Raw genomic sequence first — 16,305 nt, 5'->3', positions numbered from 1 at the left:
CTTTTTTTTTTTTTTTTTTTTTTTTTTTTTTTTTTGAGACGGAGTCTCGCTCTGTCACCCAGGCTGGAGTGCAGTGGCCGGATCTCAGCTCACTGCAAGCTCCGCCTCCCGGGTTCACGCCATTCTCCTGCCTCAGCCTCCCGAGTAGCTGGGACTACAGGCGCCCGCCACCTCGCCCGGCTAGTTTTTTGTATTTTTTAGTAGAGACGGGGTTTCACCGTGTTCGCCAGGATGGTCTCGATCTCCTGACCTCGTGATCCGCCCGTCTCGGCCTCCCAAAGTGCTGGGATTACAGGCTTGAGCCACCGCGCCCGGCCTAGAATGTCTTACACACACAGCATTACAACTTCTTTATTTGGAGTGTTCTCTATATATACATATATTTTCACTTACAAGAGAAAGGCAATCTCAGTTCTCAGGGTAAACACACTTTGGAGAAGCTGTTGTGTTGTGTGGTACAGGAAGGCAGCTGTCCCATCAGCAACAAGAGGATTGGAGTCTGGGTCATGTTCAACCATCTCCTATTATTCTATAGTAATCTCTGGGTGCAACACTGACCCCTGCATTCTCCTCCATTCTGAGGGACTCAAAACAGAGTCCGCTTTTACGTTAGTCATAGTCCAAGTCCAGATTAACAAAAAATATTACGCTAAAGATAAAGCTGAAAAGCAGAGCCCCTTGTCACTATCCTCCCTCATTTCAGTTGTTTTATGGTTTACCCTCCCCACGTCACCACCTGAGCCACCTTCTGGGTGGATAGAGTTTGTGAAGCTTCGGTCTGTCATTGCAGCATAATTGCCCTCTTAGGGAGTGCCCTGGAGCCCGTCAGCCAGAAATGAGATTGGCCAAAATCTGAGGTGGGCGCAGTGTCACTTCCCTGCAATCACTCTCCCAGATGTTCACTTAGTTCTCACAAATAGTAATTGCATATTTAGGCTAATTCTTATCAATGTTTTTTTCCTTCTGTATCAATTGAGCCAGCTCTATGGGAGTATGAGTTATCATTTCTAAATTGCATTTACCCGCAGACATCTACTTCGGTTCAGCTGCTGTCTCAGACTGGGTAATTCTGTTGTCACCCAGGTGTCAGATTTTGCCACTCCACAACTGAATACTTATGTTTCCAAACAATGCTTCAGCCACATGTCATTGAGTCCAGGTCTCTCTAGGAAATCCTTCTTCTGATACAATGGCATTGAGAGGTTGCATCTGCCACCCTCAGGCTCAGAACTCAGTAAAAACACAGGACTCATGAGAACTGTCATATTCACAGGAACAGTGTATTGCAGCAAAATGATACAATTGAAAAATACATGAAAAAAAGGCACAAGGAGTGAAACCCTGGAGAATCCAGGCACAAGTTCTCAGGGGTCCTCCCACAGGGGAGCCTCCTGCACATGTGTAATTGTCCAGCTGTGCTGTAAGATGACATGTGTGAAGTGTTGACACCCAGGGGAGTGCCCCAAGCTTTCTTGTCCAGGGCTGTGTTCTGGGAATGAATCATAGACTATGGAACACCTGGGTAACTGACCACTATACTCAGACAACAGCCCTCCCCAGCAAAACCACAGCAGGCACTCACTATAAATCCCTGTGATTAAACTCGTACCGCATGTCCCAAGGCTGCAGACATCCACAGACACTGTTCAATCAGGTGGAATATTTTATGGACTTGGACACCTCATCCCAGGAGGTAACAGAGAGCCGTAAATGAAGAAACGTTTTTGTTTTTTTTTAAATTTTTTTAGTTATTTACTTTTTTAGGAACATGCAGGTTTTGACTAATTCAGTCCTGCTGAGTTAACCCACTGCTGTACACAAATCCCGATGGGATGGATTGTGGATGGTTAGGCTCAGCAGAGAGGGTAGAGATGGCCGAGTTAGGACCACAGGGAGGAGCTGAGGGACTGTAGGAGGAAAGTTGAGAGGCTCTGGAGGGACCCATGAGTGTGCCTGAGCTGTGAGTTAAACCAAAGCTGTTGTGTTTCCCAGGAGCCCAAGAAAATGGTGCTAGAGTGAAGGGTGTGGGGAAGGGGCGGTAAATAGGCAGTGGATGGGTGTGGGAGGGGAAGAGTTAGGAACCAGGAAGGAGAGCAAGGGATCTGGGCATTCTTTAAAGAAGTAGGTTCAGAAATAAGCTGCCAACTGCCTCTTGCCTGGGCTTCCATCCATATGTCAAAGATAAATTCTAGGCGTGTTTCCCGTCTGACAAATACCACAGAGTGAGGAAGGGATGGAGGCGTTGCTAGGAGAGAACACCCCGGACAAGACAGCAGCGCATCCTTGTCCTCACACGGCCCTGCCTGTCCTCCATCCTCACAGCTCAGAGGTTCTCATCCTTGTCCTGTGGTGGAAAAAACATCCTGTTCCTAGAATCCTAAGAAGACCTCCAGGCACATGTGGGTGGTTAAGTCTACCATAAATCTGGCATTTCCAAACAAGTCCTCTATCTACTTTTCATCAGTGTGTTCAGGAAGCTTCAGATTAAGTGAAACACGTCTGTCACTAAACAGTAAAAACAAAAACAAATGGCCTATTTACCCATGTTGGGATGACTCCCAGGTTTTGGAAGCAAAGAATTGGACAGAGAAGCAAAAGTGTTGGTTCTCAGGACTTCTGGGCACCACACATGGAAAATGAAACTCACACATACACACATTATAGTAAAATGGATCGTCGCACTTATCTTATTTTTTTGAGGTTCCCTGAGCAATTAGGAAGCACTAAAGGTAGATTTATCAAAGAAAAAATATCAAGTAAAGACACTTGTTCCAGCACAGTAAGGAAGACTTTATCCAGGGTCCTCATGGTAGGTGTAGGGACCAGGGCAATGGTGTTTTGCTATGGGGAGACAGATTCAGCTGAACTCCAAATGCAGAATGGGAACGTGAGGATTTACAACCAAGCAGCAGGGTAGGGTCCGGAAGATGGAAAATTACTAAGCAGAAACATCAGGGGCGTGACAAAATCTCCTTAAACCAACCTGCCAGGATTCTTGTTGATGTTGGGCCAGGGTGATTCGACGTCACCGAGGTACAGTGAAGGGTGAGGAACCTGATCAGACACCCAGGAAAATCAGACAAGGAGGATGGGGAATCTGGCTAAACCAACACACCGGAATTCCAGGTAAAATGGAATTTCACATGAAGAGCAGAGAGAGGGGCGGATGAGAAGTTTCAGGAGCCTCCTAACTTCTGTGGAAGCAAATGAGCTGCATCAGGTGGGGACCCATCAATGGGGGCACTTTCTGCTGAACACACTCACAACTGAGTGAAATGAGAACAATTCGGCACAAAAATGTAACTTCAACCATTTCCTGAATTTCTGGAGACTGTGAGTGGCAGAATGAGCTGAGGTGTGATAGCTCGGGGGGTGTCCTAATTCTGAACCCACAATTAGTTCTAAGCAGTGTTTGCTGACAAAAAAACAGCTCGAGGTTCCCACAGGCACAAACACCTGACTCCATGAATCTGCAGCCGGGGGTCTCTGCAGGCTCTGAGGTACACAGGACAGATCCCACCTCAGAGTCAGCCTCAGGTAATTATCTGCTCTTCCTGTGGAGGGGAGAGGAACAGTGTGGAAGGAGGGCCAGCTGTACTCTACTCAGGATCTCTGTACATGGAGGAAAACAATGAAAGGGGGGATCACACATCCTCAACACGTCACAATTCCACATGAGAAAGGCAACTCTGTTCCAGGACATTCTGTGGAATCAAGGAAAAAAGCAATTGAGACAAATTAGAAATCACCATTGTTTACAGACTGCATGTTTGCTTCTATGTCATCCACAGAAATGAAGTAAAAGCCTGTGTTCTGTATAGAACCCACACCGTGTGGGCCCTGAGTCAGCACCTCCCTCCCTCCACCTTCAGGGAGCACAGTGCAGCTGACCCAGGTGCCCCGGGCTGCACTCTGTCTTTCATGCCATGGCTGGTGCTGGAGCCCCGTCCTGGGCTCCACTCTCAGGAGAAGAACGAGCTCTGCACTGATCTGAGCAGAGTCACTGCTGGGAGTCACTGCGTCCCCGATGGGAAGCTTTGACACGACTCTGACTCAGTGACTTGCTGGACCTTCTAGAACAGCACAGAAGTTTAAGAAAGTTCCTCCCAGGCCTCCTCCCTCTCTCTGTCACTCAGGGACCGACTTCCCTCACATGCCTTCAGCTTCCCCAGCCTCCTTCCACCCCCTCTGCATTTCCTCTCAAAAGCGTGGACAGGTTCCTTAGGAAACTGTACACAAACGTAATCCAGTCATAGAATGTGCTTCTCTGAAGACCAACACTAACGCACATATTTTGGCAAAGCTGTTTATAACACCAGCCAGATTCTACGGACAAATATATGATCTGAACTGACCACGGCAATCACCAGTTTTACATGTCTCCTTGGTTAGAACATAGTCTCAATTATTAAGTGACACTGGAATCTAGGTGTTGCTCTGATGATTTCATAGAGGTGTTACTGAAGCCTGCCATCAAGTTTCTTGAGCTAGGAAGATAGTACTAGTTATGCTGGGTGATCCTGATTTAATTCTAGCAGAACAAAAGACAACAAAATTACCCGATGGATGGCAGGTGCGCCTCTTTCCAAGAATTCCAGCCTGTCCTTCCTGATGGCTGGCCCTAGACACGCCTAGACAGAAGACACAATTGCTGTCAGCCCTACACATGCCTAGACAGAAGACACAATTGCTGTCACCAAGAAATCCTACACACTGGAGTGTCCACGATCAGCTCCCCCAAAGTCACAGGTGAGGAAGGTGACACAGGCAGTCTTGGCAGATGCAGATCACAGATCTAGACAGGGTTCCTGGGGAAACTGTTAGACGGAGAAATTGCTAAGACTCTGAAAGGAAACCAGCCCTTAACCTTCCTGAGCAACTTGCCCCAGAACTAACCCTGTGCTCAGTGGGTCTTGAGTGCCCTCTGCAGCCCAGTCCCCTCCTGTCTTCCTGCAGGGACGTTTTTGTCTGGGCTCTCACTGACTTCCCCTCACTGTGTATCTTTTGCACAGTAATACAAGGCCGTGTCCTCAGCTGTCAGCCTGTCCATTTGCAGATACAGGGAGTTCTTGGCGTTGTCTCTGGAGATGGTGAATCGGCCCTTCACGGAGTCTGCATAGTATGTGCTACCACCATTCCAGCTAATACCAGAGACCCACTCCAGACCCTTCCCTGGAGCTTGGCGGACCCAGCCCATGGCATAATCATCAAAGGTGAATCCAGAGGCTGCACACGAGAGTCTCAGGGACCCCCCAGGCTGTACGACGCCTCCCCCAGACTCCACCAGCTGCACTTCACACTGGACACCTGCAAACAGAGATACACCCTGGTTAGAAACTGCCACACAAATCCACTGTTTCCTCACTCATGTTCATTCACACTCAACATCTCTATTTCTCCATGAATCACCTTTTAAAATAGCAACAAGGAAAACCCAGCTCAGTCCAAACTCCATGGTGAGTTCTCTGTGTTCAGGGCTGATCACCGAATGGAAACACCTGGGAATCCCAGGGCTGGGGCTCCTCTCCCAGGGCTGCAGGGTCAGGGCTAGGTTAGTTTTCATATAAGTAGAGGGAGGACCCTATTTGCATGTCTCCTACTATATAATGAGTTCTGTAAGGGATACATCAGAGGGGGCTGTGTCCAAGAGTGGATGTGGGTGATTATACTTCATAAGTAATTAATTCTCATTAGCCTTCATACTTTTACATGCACATGAAATATGTTCTTTGGGAGTCAATGTTTCCTTCATTTACAGATGTGAATGTAAACCCCCAAGTATGGAGGGGCCATGTGACACGTCTAAGAGCTCACATCTGGTAAGAGCCAGTCTCAGTGTCTGGCCTGCGTTTCTCACAATTGGATCCAACTGTTCCCTAAATTAACTCTAGGAAAGAGCTAGAAATTCCAAGTGAGGTTTACAAAACAATCTACTTATAATGATACTGTGATATTATTTGGCTGTATCTTGGTATGTTTCTAAGTGATATAGAAAAACTGAGGGTTAATTCATGTGAGTATTCAGGAGTTCATGACTTTTCTTGTATTATTTTTATTTCTCTCCTCATCTTCTACCACATTAGACTTTTATTTTTAATAGTTTTAATGAGGTAATACTGACATAATCTTCACATAATATGTTCACCATTTGACAGACATTGATCTAATCACCATTCACAGAGAAAACAAATCAATTCACCTCTCAAATTTCTCTTTGTCTCCCGCAGTTTCTCCTTCCTATACCTTCACTTCTCTTACCATGGAGAAGTCAGTTAGGGATCTTTGTTATGTAGCTTCCTATGAGTATTCACTTTGTACAGTTTATAAAACGGAATCATATGTGTGTGTTTGGCTCATTGTGCTCATCGTATGTACTTGTGAATTGAACCATCCTGTTGATCGGATCCGACATTAACTGACTGCAGCAGTGGGTACTATTCCAATAAACGACTTTTCCACAAGTTGTTTACTGATAAAGGTGCTGATTGGTATTTGGATCGGTTTTAGTTTCTGTGTATTTGAAATAAAGCTGCTGCTCAGCTTAGAGGAGTACACAGCTGAGAAACGTGTTCTAGATCTTACAGCAACATGAACAGCAGCTAAACTGGTCAAGTTGCAAATGAATCAACATTCTGTAATACCTCAGGTAATTAACGTTATGGCACCCCGTGCATATGTCAGTGTGTGAGAGAGAAAGAAAGAAAGAGGGAGGAAAGGAGACTGAAAATAAAGTGATTCTATGTAAGTATTAATTTGTGAGGTCCTCAAATGCATGGACTGATTCCTAATGAACAGAGTCCCCATAGGTTGATGAGGGTAACTTGATGCACCCACATATGGCTATAGATTCATAATATAAATGTTATTCTCTAAACACATAAACACTCATACACATTAGAATAGATGTCATGTCTAGTGGTGGAATGAGAAGGTGACACTAAAACCTGTCTTCAGGCCTTTCCTTGCCTGCTATACCTGCTCTGAGGCTGACCCTTGAGCCTGCCTGACCACTGAGCCCCACAGTGGTCCTGAGACCTCAAGAAGTGCCATGTGCCCCCTGGGTTTCCCTGCTGGTTCCTGGGTGCTGGCTTCTGTCCTCAGCACCCTCTGATGTCCTGTAAACCCCCACAGGAAGGTTTGCGTGTGCGCTCACACTGATGTCTCCTCACTGTGTCTTTTGCTTAAAAATACTTGTTTGTGGCTGGGCCCAGTGGCTCACACCTGAAATCCCAGCACTTTTGGAGGCCAAGGTAGGTGGATCACAAGGTCAGGAGTTCAAGACCAGCTTGGCCGACACAGTGAAAACCCAACTCTACCAAAAATACAAAAATTAGCCAAGTGTGGTGATGGGTGCCTGCAGTCCCAGCTACTTGGAGGCTGAGGCTGGATAATTGCTTGAACCCATGATGTGGAGGTTGTATTGAGCCAAGATTGTCCCACTGCACTCCAGCCTGGGTGACACAGCAAGACTCTCTCTGAAAAACAAACAAACAAACGAACATGGTTGTGTGCTTGTTGCTCCCGTAGCTCAGTCATAGGGAAGACCCGTTTTTGGACATAGATCTGGAGGTGGTGACTGGACTCTCGAGGAGTGGGTTGGAATTTGTGCTCCCTTCATGACCTGTGCACCTGACCCACTCCAGTCCCTTCCCTGGGGGCTTTTGGATCCAGCTCCAGGAGGAAGTCCTGGTTCTGTTGGGGAATCCAGTGTTTAAACCGAGATGTTATTGTTGTTGATTCACTAAACAAAATGTGGCACTCATTTTTATTGTGTTGAGATACACATAACACAAAATTTACCATTTTAGCCCTTGGTAGGTGTATAGTCAGTGATACGTTACATATTCGCAATGCTGTGCAAGTATCACCGCTATTTGGTTTTGGAACGTTTTCCTCACCAAAAAGGAAACCTTACCTCCATTAAGTGGTCACTCTCTGTTTCCCCTCCACTCACCTCCTGAGATCCGTCTCTCCGTACTTCATATCAATGAGATAATTTGGGATGTGGACTTCTGTGTCTACCTCAGTTCACTCAGTCAATGTTTTCAAGGCTCATCCAAATTGCAGCCTATGTCAGTGCTTCACTCCTCTTTAAAGCTGGGTTACAGGCACACAGACACACTGCAGCATCTTCATCCCTGTGGGTTACAGCCACACAGACACACTGCAGCACCTTCATCCCTGTGGGTTACAGACACATGGACACACCGCAGCGTGTTCATTCCCTGGTGGGTACAGCACACAGACCAGCCCACAGAACATCCGCAGCGTCTTCATCCCTTGTGGGTTTACAGCCACGAGACACACGCAGCACCTCATCCTGTGGGTTACAGACACATGGACACACCGCAGCGTGTTCATCCCTGTGGGTTACAGACACATGGACACACTGCAGCACCTTCATCCCTGTGGGTTACAGACACGTGGACACACCGCAGCGTGTTCATCCCTGTGGGTTACAGACACACAGACACACAGACACACCGCAGCGTCTCCATCCCTGTGGGTTACAGACACACAGACACACCACAGCGTCATCATCCCTGTGGCAGTCGATGGGCACTTGAGCTGTATTCTCCATTTGACTACTGTGAGTGGTGACACTAGGTACATTTGTGTATGAGGTTTTCCGTGAAGACCATTTTCCAAAGTGGCTGTCCCATTTCAATACCAACCAGCAACCATGACCATTCCAAATTCAGTGTGTCTTTGCCTACAAGTGATTATGTTTTTCTATTCATTTTTGAATACTGGTTATCTTAGTGTGTGTAACATGGTAATCTGTAGTGAACTTAAATCATCAGTATAAACTAGATAACCCTATTAAAAATGGGGAAAGGACACGCACAGAAACTTCTCAAACACCGACATACAAGTGAATAAGTAACATATAAAAATGCACAGCATCATCAGTCGTCAGATAGGTGCAAATCAAAACCGAAGGAGATACTATCTGACACATGTCAGAATTACTATCACTAAAAGATCAGAAATTAACAGATGCAGGCAAGGCTATAGAGAAAAGGGAACACTTACATACTTTTGGTGAAAATGTAACTTGCTCCAAGCACTGTGGCAATCAGTCTGGAGATTTCACGAATAAATTAAAGCAGAGCTACCATTCCCCTCAGCAATCTCATTACTGGGTATATGCCCAAGAAAAAACAAATTATTGTAACAAAAAGACACATCCACTCATGTGTGTTTCACTGCACAGTTCACAGTACCACAGACATGGGATCAACCTAAATGCCCATCGGTTATAGACTGGATAAAAACACAGCACTTATACACAGTGCAATACTGTGCAGCTGTAAAAAAGAATGAAATCCTGTTTTTGCAGCAAATTGGGTGGAGCTGAAGACCAAAAGTCTAAGCAAACTGACATAGCAATAGATGATAAGAGTCAATGGGAGGGGAAATGGACATTTTGGGTGTTACTCTGTGTAAAATTGAGAAAACAAATCCCCTGGGTACATGAACTCTTGAAACAGACAAGCCTGGAGACCCTCATGTCCTGACTTTTATGTCATTAGGTTGTGCTTTTTCTCATTTATAGTCAGTTATCATTGCTTTCCTTCACTCTTGTCTAAAATAGTCACACATTATAATCTAGAGACATTAAAATAAAAATAACATATTTGAACATTAGAGCAAGTGGTAACTTGTAGGTCAAAGTTAGCATGGGTTCAGTGTGATAGACAGGAGACATGGCTGAATACTAGCAGCGTGCTCACAGTAATTCTATGTAAATTAGGAAGACATGTTTATATCTTTTAGATCAGATTCCCATTGAAATCCTTGATCTAATATCATCTCTGATGAATCACACGTCAGTAAAGAAACTGGAGGTTATGCACTCAATTGAGTAGTACAAACTTTCATTCAGAATTTGTTCCTCTATGTGATATAAAGTCAGCAAGGATGGCGGAAGTTATTGCAGTCAACAGAGCTTGTCAATAAACCAAACACAAGGATTAAACTCAAGTTCTAGAGGAGTGCCTGTCTTCAGGATGCTCTTCACACAAAGAAATTTCTCACATCTTCTGGAACATGTAAAAATGCACAACAAAATAACAAATTTTAGACGCACTCCTACATTTTAGAGACCTGACTAATATAACTTAGAAAGCAAAACCTAAAGGAAAATGAAATGGCCTAATAACTAAAAGTAAACATATTATAGTGGATCATCACCCCAAACAGTCTTATACTTGTTTAATGTTGTCTGAACATGGAAGGCATTGGCACTTATACAACACAGCATCTGTCCCATCCACAACCTTCTGAAAATGTTGAAGAAAATCGTCACCCTTAAACTAAAACTGTCAAAACCTTAAGAAAATCTTGAATTTCATTGGCCAAAGTTTCTCTCCCTCGCAGTAAATCATTATAATCAGCTCCCTCAGGGAGATATCAGTTATTAGCCTATGATTTGACATCAGTTAGTAGCGTATGATTTGGTAGCTAGAAGGCTCATACATTTAGAGATTTACCTCCAGTGCTCACCTCTGTCCTACTTCACGCATGCCTGACAAAGTATGGAAAGTGGTGACTGTATTTTATCCACTCAATTCATCAGTAGATTAAAACTACCAATTTTCTGCATCTTTTCAAAAGCCCCTAATGACATTAAACCAGGAAATTGTATCTACTGAAAGAAACATCCAGGCAGAATATCGCTCTTGATCCACTTTGGAAGGAGTCTTACCGGGTACTTTTAACCACAACACAGCAGTGAAATAGAAGAATGTCAATACTTGAGTTCATATTTATGAACGTTAAACTAAAAATAAAACCCTAAGCCCTGCAACTGACTAAATGTTCCATCTGCTGGCCTAGGTGACCACTCAAAAACTCTAAAATCTGAATTCCCAGACACAACAAAACAAGAGATCAGACATCCCTCCTATACTCACTCCCCTTTGCGGTTTGGACACAGCAATGACTAACACTAATGTAAAAATGTAGGTCATACGACTGACAGACCAGACTTTCTGTGGCAATAAGACGTCAAATTGTAAACAAGACCTAAGGCCTTGCCAGGCAAGGGTTTTGCCACTCACTCCTACACTGAAAAGATAAACTATGCTCTAACTGCCAATAGGTGATTCTTTTTCTCTAGTGGCTCAGTAGTCACGGACACTGAGACAAGCACTGTGAGGACAATTGCAGCCCATCCCCTGATGAACTGAGCCCTGTTCCACAAGCCATAACCCCAGCTTTGATTGAACACTAGACTCATATCAGGACCTTTCTCCTGATCAGAGACCACTGACCATCGCCTGGCTATGGCAGTTTGCAGAGGCTGCACACTGAGTACCTTTGTGTCTGTGCTTCTACTTTTGGCACATAGGTCCTAACTGTAATGAATTTAAATGCTAAGTCTTCACTGGTAAGTAAATAGGGGTCATAAGTTACATGCATGTGTGTCCAGTGTGCATGTGTCAGGACCACCTCCATGAACATCCATAGCCCCTCCTGTAACTTGTCGATTGTGTCTGTTTAGCCAAACCCTTCAGCATAAAGCTTCTGCCCAGCCCCTTCTTCCTGGGAGTGCCTTTCTCTCATCTTTACCAACAAGCTAGCTTTCCAGCATAACGGATGGCTGTAACCCTTGATAAAAAAATAAACTCTCACTTCCAAATTGTCTAGATAGCTGTTTTGTTTTCTCTATAACATAAACTGGAGGATTAAATTCAGAAGTTCATCGTAATTATTCAGGCTACTTTAGTGAAGAACGACAAACCGAGCGTTTTCACGTATACTCTAAGGGCCTGTGATATTTTGAAGCAGGAAGCTGACCTGAGACCTTCAGAACAAACTGATGACTGTGGATAATGAAAAGGCCCCACACAGGGCATTGATTCAGCACACCTGCGTGTCTCATTCATTCTTCTCTTTCTTTTTATTATGTCCTCATAGTAATAAATTTTTTATTGTTTAGACCTGTTTGCTTTTCCCGCATCGTGGACCCTTATCTCTCTTTTTAACTCATTTTCTAAAGCTGCTGGGGAGAATAAAGTGTCAGGTCTTATTTTTGGTGCCAGGTTGCTGATGAGTTAAGCTTTATCTTCCTCCTCCTTATCCCCTGCATGTGGTAAATCTAGTAAGAAATCACGGAAGCCCCTCATCTGACGTCAGTGTGAGGTGTAAGTCACACAAGCTCCCTCTCATAAGTAGAAAGCCCTGCCCCGACCCCAGCACCAAATCGTTGTGAAGCCCTGAGCCAGCCTCCTTTCCTGCTCTACCGAGGAAATTCCAGTTTGTAGTTTCTTCAGAGACCTGTGCTGCTCTCAGCAGCCACCTCAAAAATAGAGTTAATAAATATTTTCATAATCACCTGGGGTGTGAGTATGGAACCATCAGACTCGACATCCACACTAAACGTTGGTGGGGTCTCTCTTCCTTTGTCCAGGGTCACCTACAATTGGAACTGTGGGCTTGGAGTCCTGACAGTGACCACACGGGGCCTTTCTTCTCTTCCACCGGATGCAAACTCCCTTTGCCCCATGCTGGCGTGCACGTTATCCTGCTCGCTGCTCGCTAGCCCTTTGAGTTCTGTTAGCTGGGCTGCACTGCTGAATTAAACACAGCATATTTTACAGATTTAGCTGATTAACTTTAGAAGCATTGAAAGGTTAGTGACGTTGAGAAACACGGGTCAGTGACTGTAGGTGACTCTGTCTTTGGTGCACGTGAGAAAGTTTTTCTCTTCTTAAGACAAATGTTTCTTCTTCAGAGACTTCACAGGAAGAACAGGATAAGGAATCCAGACAAGTGCCCCAGGGGAAACTTGTTTTATGGCGAGGAAGCCACAGGGCTGATAGGAAACCAGACCTTCACCCCATCTGCACCTGCCCTGAGGCTGGCTCTGGTGATCAGTGGGTTCTGAGCGCCCCCAGGTGGTCGTGTTTCCCCTTCAGGGGCTTGTTTCTGGGCACGCACAGACTTTTTTTCTAATTGTTTTCACAAAAATGGAGACAGTGTAAACCGTGAATCCGCGCATCTCAGAGAACACAAAACAGCAGGATAAGATCCCCTTCATCCCAACACACACATTTAGGTAAATCTTATTAAAACTGCTGAAAACCAAAGACAAACAGAAATACATGCAGGCAAGTGGAGGTGAGTAAAGGGTGCATTCTCTCCAAAAGAACAGCAAAGATGATGACAGCTTTCTTCTGGTTAAAATCTTATAAGCAAGAGGAAAATTGAAGGTGTCAGTAAAGTGTTGGAAGAAAAGCCAACCCATTATTTTATACCCCATGGATGTTCTCTAAAAAGTGAAAAAAACAAGTTCTATTTCTTATTGACAGCATGAGGGGCTCAGTGAATCCATGCCCTCAGGAGACCAGTGAAAATTATTTTGAACAATCACAGGGTTTGGAAAGGCTCTGACAGCATACAGCAAGTGAAGAAACATTTATTCCGGAAAACCTAGAAAACTCAGTAAGGCCGGTCATCATATTTGATCTAAGGTGCTCTTCCTTCCTTCCACATCCCAGCTCAGCGTGACATAAACTCCACTGCAGAAGATGCATCCAGGAAGACAGGACACCTTCTTCCAGCTCCCACCAGAGGAAACCTTTCCCAGGGGCCAGGACGTTGGCCCTCTGACCCTGCCCACAGCACGTGATGCTGAGGCTCAGTTCTGGACAAGAGCTACTGAGAGCCAGAGACTCACTTCTTCCATGGAGCCCCACTCGTGGATGGAGGCTCTGCCCTGGGTCCAGTGCCGCTGGGAACATTGGGTCCCTGGTTTCTAGCTCTGTCCTACGGCAGAGGTTCCCCCCACCAGAACCAGAGTACTGGTAACATGGGAAGCTTCTGCCCAACCCTCCACCTAGCGCTCATCTCCTACGCTGAGGAAGAAAAAAGCTCAACTTTGTCTCCACCTGCAGAATCTTGGTTATGTGCTCTGTCCCAGGGGAGAGGGAGTGCTGGAATTCAGTCATACCATATGATCCTTAATTTGGTCCCAAATGTCCTAACTTCAGTAACAACAGAATGTGGAAAAGTTCAAAGGCTGCCAGTGCTCTCAAAAACAGTGGAGGGTATGGTGGAAGGCCCTTGGAACGAGATGGGAGGATGCACGGGAGATGCAGACTAAACTGCAGGGCTGCTGGCTCGCAGGAGAGAAGCAAGGAGGGGGAGAGCTGGAGGACACTCTCTTGTGGTTGGAACAAATGTTGGACACTGTTCCAAGGAGCCCATGTTTGTTTGCTTCAGTCTGTGAAGCAATTCAAACCTCAGTGCATGCTTGAAAATAGATTTTTCCATCTGCAAGTGGCGGAGCTCAACATCTGGGCCTGGTCAGGAAAGAGGCAGAGAAAGCTCAGCCAAACAACTGACACCTGAGGATGACCGTGGTGCTGACAGCTGTGTCCCTTTGATCTTTGAGACTGGCTTCTCTCACTTAGCATCATGTCTGGAGTTCACCGGTAATGGTTTATGTATCGGGCACTTGTTATTTTTTTATTGCTGACAGTGTTCAATTGATAGATGCTTCCTAGTTACTTCACCTATTCAAATTTTGAGACATTTATGTTATTTTTAGTTTCTAACACACACATCCACACACACAATATCCTGAATATTTGAATAGAAGTTATGTGTGAATATAAGATTGTATTTCTCTGAAGCAAATATTCAGGAGTGGGATCTTAGGGTGAGGTGTTAAGGGCATGCTTGATTTTGGAGAAAACTAAAACTTATTTCCCTGAGTATCTGTTTCATTTTGCATTCCCATTAGCAATGATTTAGACTCTAGCAACCCGGCATGTTCACCGGCATTGGTGTTATCCGTATTTCCTCTTAATTTCAGTCATTTTAAAAAGTGTGTACTGGTGTTTCATTGTGGACTTGATTTCAATTTCTCTAATGGCAAATCCTGTTGAGACCCTGGTTATTTGCTTCTGTGTCGTCTGCACATCGTCTTTGATGAAATGTCTGTACAAACCCTTGTCTAATTTATCCATCGGTTGTTTCCTTTTTATTCACAGTTGAGTTCTGAGGGTTCTTATTATAATTGCATTGTTGGTTATATGACTTGCAAACAGTTTCTCATCTGTAACCTGGCATTCATTTTCTCATAGTCACTTGAGTAGAAAAAGTTTTTAAATTTAATGAGGTCAACTGACATCAATTTCATTTATTGATCACATTTTGCATTTCAATTTTAAGATCATTGGTCAACTCTTAATTATTGTATATTGTGCCCATTATATAATGTCTCATCATGCTCCCACCTTCTGCCGTCCCATCCTTCTAAGTCTCCACTGTCTATAATTTCTTTCTACATGTCCTTGTGTACACATTGTTTACCTCGCACTTGTAAGTAATAACGTGTGACATGTGACATTCTGTTTGTGAGGTAATTCACTAATTATATGGTACCTCAATTCTATGCATCTTGCTGCAAAACACAGTTTCATTCCTTATTGTGGCTGGCTAGTATTGAATTGTGCATACATGCTATATTCTTTTATAAAATCATCCGTTGGCGGACACTCAGTTTGACACATGTGCTACTGAGAATAGTTTTATGGTAAGCATAGAAGTGTGGGTATCTTTTTGAAATAATGGTTTATTTTCCTTTGGGTAGTTACCCAGTAGTGGGATTGCTGGACCAAATGGCAGGTCTATTTCTAGTTTTCTGGGAAATCTCCATACCATTCTCCATAGAGGCTGTGCTCGTCCACACCCTGATCAACAGTGTCTAACAGTTTCCTTTATTTCCCATCCTCACCAACATCTGATAGTTTTGAGTTTTTAATAATAGTCATTGCAGCTGGTGGAAGATGATATCTTATTGTGGTTTTAATTTGCATTTCCCTGATGGTCAGTGATGTTGAGCATTGTTTATATATTTATTATCCATTTCTATGTGTTCTTTTGAAAACGTCTACTCATGTCCTTTGCTCATTTTAGTGGGTTATTTGGTTCTTGTTGCTGTTGTTCTTGTAGAGTTGTTTGAGTTCCTTACAAATTCTTCATATTGGACGGAGCAAGATGGCCGAATAGGAACAGCTCCAGTCTCCAACTCCCAGCGCGAGCGACACAGAAGACCGGTGATTTCTGCATTTTCAACTGAGGTACTGGGGTCATCTCACTAGGGAGTGCCGGACAATCAGTGCTGGTCAGCTGCTGCAGCCTGACCAGCGAGAGCTGAAGCAGGGCGAGGCATCGCCTCACCTGGAAGTGCAAGGGGGAAGGGAATCCGTTTTCCTAGCCAGGGGAACTGAGACACACAACACCTGGAAAATCGGGTAACTCCCACCCCAATACGGCGCTTTAAGCAAA

At 44.6% G+C, this 16,305-nt stretch overlaps 1 gene segment (V, D, J or C); it reads right to left on the bottom strand.

The window, feature by feature from the left end:
* Nucleotides 1-4,966: 4,966 nt before the first annotated feature.
* On the bottom strand, nucleotides 4,967-5,611 carry LOC108519990 (Ig heavy chain V-III region 23-like). The segment is given in 2 exon segments: nucleotides 4,967-5,307; nucleotides 5,410-5,611. Coding segments are annotated over 2 exon segments (471 nt in total).
* Between the last annotated feature and the right edge of the window lie 10,694 nt (nucleotides 5,612-16,305).

The sequence above is a fragment of the Rhinopithecus bieti genome, unplaced genomic scaffold, assembly GCF_001698545.2.
Source record: "Rhinopithecus bieti isolate Rb0 unplaced genomic scaffold, ASM169854v2 scaffold_50706, whole genome shotgun sequence".
NCBI lineage: Eukaryota > Metazoa > Chordata > Mammalia > Primates > Cercopithecidae > Rhinopithecus > Rhinopithecus bieti.
This window is presented reverse-complemented; position numbering and strand designations above follow the sequence as displayed.